Below are 11,442 nucleotides of genomic sequence, written 5' to 3' on the forward strand. Positions count from 1 at the left end.
GAGCAATAACTGTGTGTTTACGGCATGACCGGAACATGCCAAATGTTGCTGCTTATTTGCCACCTGAGCAAAGCAAAGTCTGATGTTGAACTCGCAAATGCTTCAGAGCTTTTGAACCTTAACTGCACTGAGCCGTTTTCTTCCCATCCAGTTGTTTTAACATTTAGATAAAGCTGGTAATTCCTAGAAATCACGTCAGATGTCTGAAAATTGACAGAACATATCCAAAAAAACATTAAAGCCAATTACTTTGCAGCTGCCTTCCACCCTAAATTTACACTTTTACTTTTGAAACGCTGGATATCCCTCTCCTCACCATCTCCTTGTGACAGATGGTGCTAAATATCTTCCATATGTGCGCCAAAAGTGACTTAACTGTTTTCAAAGGAGTTGCCCTTGCGCAATAGGTTTTCTTTTTCCATGTTTGTAGCAGTACCTCTTACACTATTGGAAAATACGGCATTTGAGACACGGAGAGAAGACGGAGGACTGTTTACTGACTGCATTGGACACATTTTTCCTGAGTCTTTGATCCTCAGCTGATCAGAATGCGAGGACTTTATCGTGTTTTACTCTTTGTTATCTTTTCCTGTTGCATGAGGGGTAAGCAGCGTTTCTCAGTTATTTATTTCCTTATTCTTGGACTGATATTCAGCCTCATTGTAATATTGATGACTTTATGCGGCTATCTTTTTCTTCACAGCTTTATGGAGCTTTTATTATTTTCAGGACGCCATTAAAACCGATTTTTCAAATAAATCTTGGGTCATACTTTAAAGTAACTAGTGATAATGATTTTTCTTTTTACGTTTGTTTGTTTAACAAATGTGCAAAAGTGTTCCACTGACCTGCATGTGTCTAAGATGACAAAAAATGCATGAAGTTAACCAATAACTTGAAGGATTAGATGCACAGTGCTGCTCTGACTGGCTTTTGTGGGCCATTCAAACTGTTCTGTGCGTGGCAGCCAAGAAGATGCGATGGTGCACAGTGTCGGATCCCGAACAGAGGAAGTGTGCCGAGCTGGGTAAAGCTCTGAGGGACGTGCTGCCGCAAGCGGCTTTTGCCAAACTCTCATGCATAAGAGCTTCCAGCACAATTGATTGCATAGACAGAATTAAGGTGAGCGATGCTTGAATAACCAGCATTAGGCTGTGTGTGTGTGTGTTTTAATCTTTTAAAATAAATTACTGGAAAAAGGTCATTTTAGAAAGGTAAGGCATTTCTCAACCCTTTCATATGTAGCTGTCTAAATGGGAGTTTATAGTCTTTGAACAGAAATTAGTCACCACAATCTCAGAGATGTTGTTTCCAGCAGAGCAGCTTGTGAGGTTAGTGGGAAGTATGACAGAAGCTGTACAGATAAAGGGTCTGAGAGGTTGAGAAAATGCACCACAAACACGAGGATATATAAGACCTGGAAATTCTTGTGAGATTCAGATTTACTATTTACACCAAGGAACAACTTGGCACAGTGAAATGTCAATTTATGGATTCTTTTTCCCCAGTAGGCAGTGATGTCATTAACATGACAGTATGATTAACTTGCTCTGCACTGCTCTCAGACTCACATTTAAGGGACCGGGTCTTGTTTTAAGCTGTAAATTTAAAAAAAAAAAAATTCTCTCTGACTTTTTTGTTTCAGGGTAATCGAGCTGACATAGTAACTTTAGATGCAGGAGAAGTTTATTCTGCAGTGAAGCAGTTCGACCTTGTTGCCATTGCTAAGGAGGTATACAGTGATGGTGGGTTTGCTTCTGTTTCCTGGCACGCCTCACGGTATCTCCTTAGCACTGAGATATGAGAGGTTTGTGTTTGTTTATCTGCAGGAGGCTGCATTCTGTCTGTGGCTGTGGTGACAAACAGCAGCTTGGACATCCGATCCCTGCGGGGCCTCAGGAGCTGTCACAGTGGGGTCCGATGGACGGCTGGATGGAGCCTTCCGCTGGGCTTCCTGCTGTCCAGAAACTACCTGAGTTGGTCCAAAGAGCATCCTCTCACTCAGGGTAGCGAAACTGCTGTCAGTTTCGGCTCCGCTTAATCTTTTTTATGTGTCTTCTCTGATCTGGTTCTGACATGTTTTTCTCCTCTCGAGCAGACGTGAGTGAGTTTTTCAGTGCCAGCTGTGTTCCTGGAGCTGCTGCCATGGCGCTTCCTCTGTGCACCCTGTGCCAAGGCCAGAAGTCTTACATACGCCAAAAGAATTACCACTGCGAAACGTCTCACAGCGAACCTTTCTACAACAACCAGGGAGCTCTCAGGTCAGCCTTGACAAAAGATCAAAACACTCATCTACTTAACAGGAGAGGTGGCCATAAGAATATTAGTGAGTCTAGATTTCTGCCTCTTTTGGTTGCCACAGATGTCTTAGGAGCGGGGCAGGAGATGTTGCGTTCGTGGACCATTTAGCTCTTGAAAGTATTGAAGGTAAGTTCTGCAGCCTATAATGCTGTACTGCCAATAATTCAATTAAAAAAACCTTATCTGGTCGCCGAGGGTTTTAGGACGAAGATCATGATATTGTAATGAGCTCCTTGCTGCAAATTTAGTTTCATATTCCACGCCGTCTTTTTGATAAAAAAATAATAATGCCCCAAAATAGACTGAAAACAAAGGTAAAAGGTATAAAAAGTGATGAAAATGGTTTTCCAGGGTACTCCTGAGCCCATATGGCTACTCTGGTCACAATGGCACAATGCAGGGCCACCTGAGAGCTCAAAGAGAACTCCCATCCAACAATAGTTTCCTTCCTCTCAAAGCAGTGAGACACAACCTATGCTTATTTGGAAAGACTAAGTCTTTTGTGGATGCTCCTTTTGTTGCCAATGCTTTTCTGGAAATATTGTCTGTGCATGAAGTGTGGAATCTGTTGAATTTTAAACTGAATAACCCCTGTAAGATTTACAAATTCCCAATGAAAAACACATCTGTTCTCTCCTCTTGTTTTTATTTTTTCTCTGTCAGAGAGCGAGCGAGACAGGTTCAGGTTGCTGTGTACTGACGGCACACAAGCTCCTCTCAGCCACTATAAAAGCTGCAATCTCGGTCGTGGTCCGGGAGGGGGAATGGTCACCAGACACAATTTTCGCAAGGTTGTGAGAAAGTTTCTAATGACCATTCAGGTACATATATCTATACATTTTATTTTTTTTTTTTGTCACTTATGCCATCAGACGTAACAAACTTTGTGCTTCGTGGGTCCAGCCAATGCGACATCTCTGTGCACTTTTTTTTTAATGGATTCTGTAGTTGTTCTTCGGTCAACAAGGGAGAGTGCGGCAACGCTTCCAGCTCTTCAACTCATTAAGTTTTGGAGAGAGCGATCTTCTCTTCAAAGATCTGACGCACAAACTGGCCATTCTATCAGATGACATGGATGTCAGCCAGGTGCTGGGGCTCGATTATGTTGCACTCCTCAAAGGTCTTGGGCATGAAGGTGCTTACGCTCTCTGGCACTGATTTATTTTTTTTGTTACTAAAAACCAGACGAGACGTCACTTTTATAGCAACTCTGAGCCTATGTGTGTTTCCAGGAAGCTCCCTGGAGGACAGTGTCGTGCGATGGTGCTGCATCAGCCACGCTGAGCAAAAGAAATGTGAGCAGTGGGCTCTGAGCATAAAGTCAGACCCGCTGGTGTGTGTCAGAGCCGTCTCGATGCGTGACTGCATCGAGAAAATCAAGGTAAGTGATGTAGATCTCAGACATGAATTGCACTCCGTGGAGAACTGTTGCACCAGCTGCAGTGACGTGTGCCTTTACCACAGAGGGATGAGGTGGACGCGGTCTCGCTGGACGCAACTCACTCATTCATTGCTGGAAAATGTGGTCTTGTCCCTGTGGTGACAGAATATTATGGTAAGACCGTGATCATGTTTAAACTCAGCAAAAAGGCCAGTCCAAAACCAGATTTGGAGCCTTTCATATTCATTCTTGGCTTATTGATTCGTTAAACATGTAAGGTTATTCTTTTCAAAGGCAAACATTACAAATGTATTCTAGGCTCAGCATGTCGCCTGTGCATGGCCAGTAAGATGTGTTAGTAAAGGTGAAGATGAGCAAATGTCATTCTTTACATTTCACTTCACAATTTTAAGCACATTGATATTTAATATTGGTGGAGGTGAAACTATGGTGGCCCCTTCGGTTCAAAATATAACAGCCCAAAAGAAAGAAAAACAAAGCCAAAACAAAGCAAGATTTCACTCACACTCTGCAGACGGGGCCTCCAGCATAAGTGGATCCCTTACACTAAAGATAACTACCCTTGGATATTTTATTCACTGTGGTCAACTATGAAAATAATTATCTGATCAATCACTTGTGGCCTTTATCAATTGCAATATTTTCACGAGTGTTTGCTGTGTTCTCTTCAATCCAAAGGAGACAAATGTGTCCCTGCCGAAGGATCAGCCCACTTAGAGACAGACGGTGAGATGAAGAAGAACAGCAGCTTCGTGCTACACTCCCAGAGATTGTTGCTGCTGATGTGATGGTTGCATTTACATGGAACAAAACATTGTTTGTACCCTCAGTTTTGCCCTCGGTGGTCGGCGTAGCAGTAGCAAAGCGCTCCAGCAGGAATGTGTTCATGGGGAATCTGGGAGGCCGCCGCTCCTGTCACAGCCACACGTACAGCCCCGCAGGCTGGCTGCTGCCGTACAAACACCCGCTGAGCTTCGACCATAACAGCACCTCTCCCTGTGATCCAAACCAAGGTAGTGTTTCCAAAACCCCACGTGGAGCCCTTCTTCACTGAATGTGCTCGCCGTTTATTCACATTTACAGGAATATCTTGTCAGTTCTCCGTTCTTGGTCTTCACGCCGTTGCTCTCCATACTGGTTGCTACTTTTCAATTTCGACTTCATTCCTCTGTTGTATGAAGCCTCTCGTGGGAGTACAGCCTTCCACTCTCTGTTTTCTTAGTGTACAATCAGGTGTTTTGGAAAGGCTGTCTTCCTGGCTCGCAGGGAAATCTGTGCAAAGTGTGTATGGGAGGCACAGGCGAGGCTGCGACCAAACGCTGCGCTGACAACCACAATGAACGTTACTATGGCAACATGGGTGCCTTAAGGTATGGTTGTTTTACGTTCACCTGCAGTTTGGAGAGATGGCTCACCCCATTAAGAATAAATGCAACCATTGTGATATTTTTGTTTTTATTTCACCTTTTAAGATGTTTGCAGACAACTCAAAAATATGTAAAAGTGTTTCAACCTGAACTAACAGCTGTGTTTGCCCTCTTTGGGCCATCCGTAAAACCACAGATTGATTTATCGCCACCTTCTTAGTTAACCTTAATAAACGGTTGCTTATTTGCACCCAACAGCAAGGGGTCACATTAGCATCCATTTGGAGTCGTGTCTCTCTCTCTCCGTAGCGAGCAGATCAATTTTAGTCCAAGCTTCAATCGGTTTTAGCGCCATTTGAGTTTCACTCTGTTTAATCTTTTAGACAACTATCCCTTTTCCCATTTTCAGGTGTCTGGTGGGAGATCAAAGTGGGAAAAGCTATGGAGATGTAGCCTTCCTCGAGCAACACAACCTCCATGCCAACATTCTCAGTGAGTTATCCAAAACACCTGACATTTATAGTACAAAACGATGCTAACATACCGTACTTTATGTAGTGTGTTTTGATTATGTCATCGTGATGCACCTAAGGTCTGAATTCCACCGGCTGGGCAGAGGGATGGACATTGTCTGATTTTGAGCTGCTGTGTGGAGATGGGCGTCGTGCTCCTCTGTCGGAGTGGGAGAGTTGTAACCTGGGGGTCATCCCACCAAACACCATCATGACAAGGCCGGTGCTCGCCGCACGAGTGTACGACTTCCTCATGAAGTCACAGGTCGGTTACTTTTTTTTATCAATATGTTGTTTTCTTTAAATCCCACTGCGAGTACCAATTCATTATCCACTGCTCACCTTGCTGTTTTAACCAAGCTTTGTTTATGTAGCACAATAACGCCTGAAGTAAAGCATAAAAACTGCAGTTTGAACGCAGTGCATGAAAGCCCTCAAGGCATTGTTCTCCAGTTAGTCTCCTGAAGTTGGTTCAAATGCAACCCGAGAGACTTTTTCTCTGTAATGAAATGGTCAAAAACATTTTTATTAAGTAAGTAAGTAGCACATCAAATATCAGTGGATTTGAAGGCCCTTTTTGGGTTTTGATACCACTTTTTCAAACTTTCCTTATTTCTAAAGATTCTCTTAATTATTCTCTCACAGGTCACGTATGACAGTAATTTGCAGTAAGTGTTTTTGCAGTGTTGTCGAGTGATACCTGGGGTGTGCACACTTATTCTGCGTCATGTCACAGGAAACTTTGGGAGCCAACCCTGACACCGAGTTCAAACTCTTCGAGTCTCATCAGTACGGAGAAAGCGATCTACTGTTTAAAGACGCAACAGAGTGTCTTGTCCACACGAGCCACAAGGACTACCGCTCCATCCTCGGAGAGGAGTTTTACACTCATGTGGAAACGGTCTTCAACTGCACGCACTCTGGTAAGACCACTGCTAAAACACACGCGTCACATCTCTAACTTAACTTTCCCCCGATGATAGCCTTAACATTCATGTCCGCTTTCCTCACAACAGATATCCTGGAGTTCTGTAACCAGGATGTGTGCAGCATATTCTGATGGAAGAAAAACAGCAATACCCCATCTCCTATATCTGAAAATATAGGAAATTATTGTAACCCTGACAATATATCTTGTCAGCTATGGAAAAACTAAGATAATGTGTGGCTAATCTTGATTTGAAGCTTCCCTGAAATGGATGTCCTAAAACTCCAAGTCAGCTCTTTGCTTGTTGGAACATTTTAGGCAAAAATATTTGGTTACAACAAAGATATACAAATAAAATTATTAAAGGAATAAACCTTTCTAAAGCTCTTATATTGTATGTAGTATATGTAAGTCATGTAATATTCAGTCATATGTTCATATGTTACTCATGGTTTTCTGGTTCATTATGAGTGTTTAGAGACCAGAAAAATATGTTCAGTTACAAGAGTTTTATTTGAAACAAGAAACATATATATTAACTCTGTACATGTAACAAAGGTCACTAACTCAAGTTCTCTTCCTGAGTTATTTACTTGGTTCTAAATTCCATTTTTCTCTCTACTTTGACTCTTCATTTGGTACAATTCAGTCAGCTTGAGTTACCTGTTGCATTAATTAAGATATACGGTTCAAGAAATGTGTTTATTTTCTTATACTTTCAACAATTTACAACATTAAACTTTAAGTGATTAACTTATCAGTTAGTTAGTCGTTTACAGCACCTGTGACACTTCCCTCAAATTTAATTATTTTTTAGAAACAAAGCAATCAGCTGATTAATGACCAAATTGATCAGCAGATTTATACATAATAAAATAAGTAGTCACGACTGTGTAAATATCAGGCCAACGTTTAAGCATATATCATAAGCACAAGTTAAATTCGTCTGAATTTCTACGTTAGTAAATACTTACGTTCTTAAAACTTACTAATGAGTTGATTTACAAGCACAACTGTTTTCATGAGTGCCTACTGCGCAGTCGCAATCTCAAACTGACCCTGGCTGTGTTTGGTGTTACATTGACGCGGAGACTTCCTGTTTCCAACTATCTGACAAAGGTTCCGATCTTATATCAGCCCGTTGTGGTTTGACATGTTACAAAACTACTCCTCATAGCTGTCGACTCTTTGTAGTGCTGCTAACTTCAGCAATTTAACACCACTGGCAGCCATCAATAAGGTAAAGTAGCTAAAGTACTGAATTGAAGTCAGATAGCCGTCATTACCGGTTGAGACGTACACTAAAGAACATGAAGCCAGTGTTTTTTTGCCATCGGTTCGAGCTTTGCAGACGTTAACACTTTTCACACCGTGTCCTTAAAAGCCTGTATTTATAGAAAGGTGCGATAGACTCATAGCTACTGGACAATTAATGTTTTTTGTCAGTGGTTTGACGCCACTGTTCACAGAACGGAATTGTGTGCTTGTTTATGACCAGCGTCGCTGTGTTTGTGCCGCTGCAGATGAGACTGCCATGGCGGGTCGTCACTTCTCCCTCAGCACCGGCACGGAGAGCCTCCTCGGTCCCTGCAGGTAAGTTGGACTTCGTCCCCGCTTGCAGCACCGCTGATGTCCACTCACGAGAGCTGTTGCAGGACTTTGTGACCCGGGCCAGACGGCTGTTTGTCATCAGCGGAGCGGGTCTCTCCACAGAGTCGGGCATCCCCGATTACCGCTCGGAGGGTGTGGGGCTGTACGCCCGCACAGACAGGCGACCCATGCAGCACGCAGAGTTTGTCCGCAGTGCAAAGTCCCGTCAGCGATACTGGGCCAGAAACTTTGTCGGGTGGCCGCAGTTTTCCTCCCACCAGCCGAACAACGCGCACAGGGCGCTGCAGCGCTGGGAGGACAGAGGGAAGCTGCACTGGCTGGTCACACAGAACGTGGACGCCCTTCACTCAAAGGCGGGACAGAAGAAGCTCACCGAGCTCCACGGCTGCGCCCACAGGTGAGAAAACACCTGAATCTGAGCGGGATAGTGGGAAGTTTAGCGTAAAAGTACTAGTATGATAAAGTTTTACTTGCAAGATGTAGCTGAAGTATCAAATATATCCCATAAATATTGTTGTACTTTATCACTAAGTTATTTTACTGATGCGTTCACGTGTATGTTTTTTTTTATGGTTGTGGTTGGTTGATTTAACTGTATATTCTCTCACATTGAAGAGCGTTGAGGAATGTGTTGAATAAACTATGCAAGTAGAGACTCACTTAAATGTAGAGCAGAGTATTTTAAAAGCTCAAAAGCATGCTTTAAAGCTGCGTACAACCAGCCTTTAAAGTTTTATATTTGTGATGGCGGAGGCAAATGAAAAAACACACATTTACATAAATAAATATGCTGTGCCCGAGTTTGTAAAACCATTTGAGATGAAATGTCTGTCTTCAGGGTGATGTGCCTGGGCTGCGGTGCCATCACAGCGAGGGAGGATCTGCAGAGGCGTTTTTTATCATTAAACCCAGAGTGGACAGCTCAGGCAGGTGCTGTTGCTCCAGATGGCGATGTCTTCTTGGAGGACGAGCAGGTTCTCAACTTCAGAGTCCCCTCCTGTGAGCAGTGTGGGGGGATACTGAAGCCAGAGGTCACGTTTTTCGGAGACACCGTCAACAAAGCGACCGTACAGTTGGTGCACGACAGACTGGCAGAGACGGACGCTGTGCTGGTCGTGGGGTCATCGTTGCAGGTAGAAAAACACACGAGCAACACCGGATTACGGCTCTTGTTTTCCTAGACTTTTGCATTTAAATTGTGCTTCTCCTCGCTGCTGCTGCTGCCCAGGTGTACTCGGGATACAGGTTTCTACTGGCCGCCAGCGACCGGAAGATGCCAGTCGCCATCCTGAACATCGGGCCCACCAGAGCAGACCACCTGGCTCAGCTGAAAGTGATCGGCCGCTGTGGTGACGTGCTGTCAGCGATTCGGCTCCTCTGACTTTGCGGACGGTGTTTGGATCACCTTTGCTCTGCAGACCAGAACTACCTCAGACTTTAAGTAACCGTGTCCACGATGTGGTGATATGAAAAGGCGCCAGAAGGAGAAATGGCTCCTTTTATCGACGCAGGGCAAAGACTAATACACCAACACTGACAAGCTGTACAAATAATATCTGAAAGGTGATGAGAATGATGACGATCGTTGTTTTTCTGTTGGAAGGACTCAAACTCTGCTGTTTGTTGGGCTGTTGCTTGACTTTGTTGAAGGTCCTGCGTTTAAAACGGTGAGGATGGAACTAAAGGTTTGATCCTCTTAGACTCTGTTAACGGTTGCACAACGATGCTGCTTTTAGATGAAGTGAGTTACAACAGACACGGTGTCGAGGAACACTTTAAACAACAAGATACTAGCGGAAGAGCAAGCTGCTGTTACAGAAATAATGCCTAACATTATTTGTGTAGCACATTTTAATCGTGCAAAAAAATATCACATATATCACATAGTTTATTCAGTCTCCAGACTTTTAAGATGCTGTTTGTTTTTATCGTCGTGGAGTCATTGTTGGAACATCAAGTGATGCTGAGAACACCTCATTAAAATGGCTTTGTTGATGAAAGGATCTTTTTTTTTTTTTCTTTCTGATGGGGGCTGAATTTGACATACTTTGCTGACATGATTTATTTTTCTATGCTTTTCCCTTAAATGCTACACTTGAAGCTTGAGTTTGAACACAGTCAGCAGCACTGCTGAAGATTTGAAAATGAATTAAGAAGAGTGCGAACCAAACGATTGGCCACGCCCCGTGATGGTTTCTTAGTAACAACCCTTTATTTAAAAAAAAAAAAAAAAAAAAAAAAAAAAGCTTGTTAATACTACAAAGGGAGGCTTCTCGTGCAGCGACGGTCTGGGACCGTCTCTCATTTCTTTGGATCGATCCACAGATTCTGAATGTCGGTTAGCTCCAGGTCCAAATTATTTTTGTAGCACATTTTAAAAACTGCACAGGCCAACTGCAAAAGGCTTTAACAGTGAATTAAACAGCCAAAACCACATCGTAATTCCAGATAAGGAATAAAAACACCATCTAAATCTAGATGGATTATAAAACGGAGAAAGAGCACAACACAATGAAAATGAGTTAAGAAGGTATTAAGTCTAAGGTGGAGAATAGATGAGTCCTTACAGGGGATATGATTGAGTTTACAATCTAAATGTAGTGTTTGTGTGTCAGCTGTTCACATCTGGGAAATGAGCACCATCAGTCCTGTGTTTAATAGTTGAGAAGGTGTTTTAATCTCGTTCTTTGTGCTCTTGTCCCCTAACTCTCGTTTATTGAAAAAGTTTAAACGACAAGTGTTCAGAGTTCATAAGGGATGTCAAGACTTCCATTTAAAAACCTCTGAACTTTGTGGTGAGGCGAAGGAGAGAACTTCTTAAGATTCTCTCGCCTTTCTAGCACGAGACGTCTTTCTTCCCTGTCAAAAATGCTGTTTCTTGAGTCTACTACAAGTTATTAGAGCTCAAATTTGACATCTGTGCTCGGTCAAAAGCAAACTCTCAACCGTTGTCTGTTCAAAGTGAAATATAATCACTTACTGTTGACCTTAAGATAGTTTCATGGAACTTCCACATTTTTCCCATGTTGCCGTTCTTTTTTTACACCCTTAAAATTGTTCGTTTTAAACATCGAGTACAATACTGTGAGTTAATGGCTTTTGGTGGGTTCATACATTCACTTAACTAATAATTCTGAGTATGTGCACTCAGACATTAGCATGGAACTAAAATTTGAGCTGCAAGAATTGACCTGTGAAATGTCGTGTAACCATGCCAACCATCTGTGTGAGTCTTTAGAAATTAGGGCGCAAACTTTGACTTTAATCAGACACATTCTAAGCGGCTGCTTTGACGGTGTAATAAAAAGAATAAAACCCACG

At 42.8% G+C, this 11,442-nt stretch overlaps 2 protein-coding genes across 6 annotated transcripts; both read left to right on the plus strand.

Moving 5' to 3' along the window:
- Positions 1-527: 527 nt before the first annotated feature.
- Positions 528-6,948, plus strand: sxph (saxiphilin). Of its 2 annotated transcripts, XM_072382072.1 has the most exons (17): positions 528-603; positions 968-1,122; positions 1,646-1,745; positions 1,830-2,006; positions 2,099-2,261; positions 2,363-2,427; positions 2,965-3,122; positions 3,250-3,436; positions 3,534-3,682; positions 3,766-3,856; positions 4,382-4,429; positions 4,534-4,716; positions 4,926-5,073; positions 5,480-5,562; positions 5,663-5,847; positions 6,319-6,505; positions 6,599-6,948. In XM_072382072.1, the coding sequence occupies exons 1-17, from the start codon at positions 549-551 to the stop codon at positions 6,640-6,642; spliced, it is 2,178 nt and encodes a 725-aa protein (XP_072238173.1). In that variant the 5' UTR covers positions 528-548; the 3' UTR covers positions 6,643-6,948. The 2 variants fall into 2 exon arrangements, with proteins under 2 accessions (XP_072238173.1, XP_072238174.1); XM_072382073.1 differs by lacking the exon at positions 4,382-4,429.
- A 582-nt stretch (positions 6,949-7,530) lies between these two features.
- sirt4 (sirtuin 4) lies at positions 7,531-9,994 on the plus strand. Of its 4 annotated transcripts, none has more exons than XM_072382077.1 (4): positions 7,531-7,911; positions 8,034-8,518; positions 8,960-9,254; positions 9,350-9,994. In XM_072382077.1, the coding sequence occupies exons 2-4, from the start codon at positions 8,034-8,036 to the stop codon at positions 9,500-9,502; spliced, it is 933 nt and encodes a 310-aa protein (XP_072238178.1). In that variant the 5' UTR covers positions 7,531-7,911; the 3' UTR covers positions 9,503-9,994. The 4 variants fall into 4 exon arrangements, with proteins under 4 accessions (XP_072238178.1, XP_072238177.1, XP_072238175.1 ...); XM_072382076.1 differs by having other exon boundaries at positions 7,531-7,750; positions 8,009-8,518; XM_072382075.1 differs by having other exon boundaries at positions 7,532-7,750.
- The last annotated feature ends 1,448 nt before the right edge of the window (positions 9,995-11,442 follow it).

Source organism: Leuresthes tenuis, unplaced genomic scaffold, assembly GCF_036924035.1.
Source record: "Leuresthes tenuis unplaced genomic scaffold, fLeuTen1.0.hap1 SCAF_3, whole genome shotgun sequence".
NCBI lineage: Eukaryota > Metazoa > Chordata > Actinopteri > Atheriniformes > Atherinopsidae > Leuresthes > Leuresthes tenuis.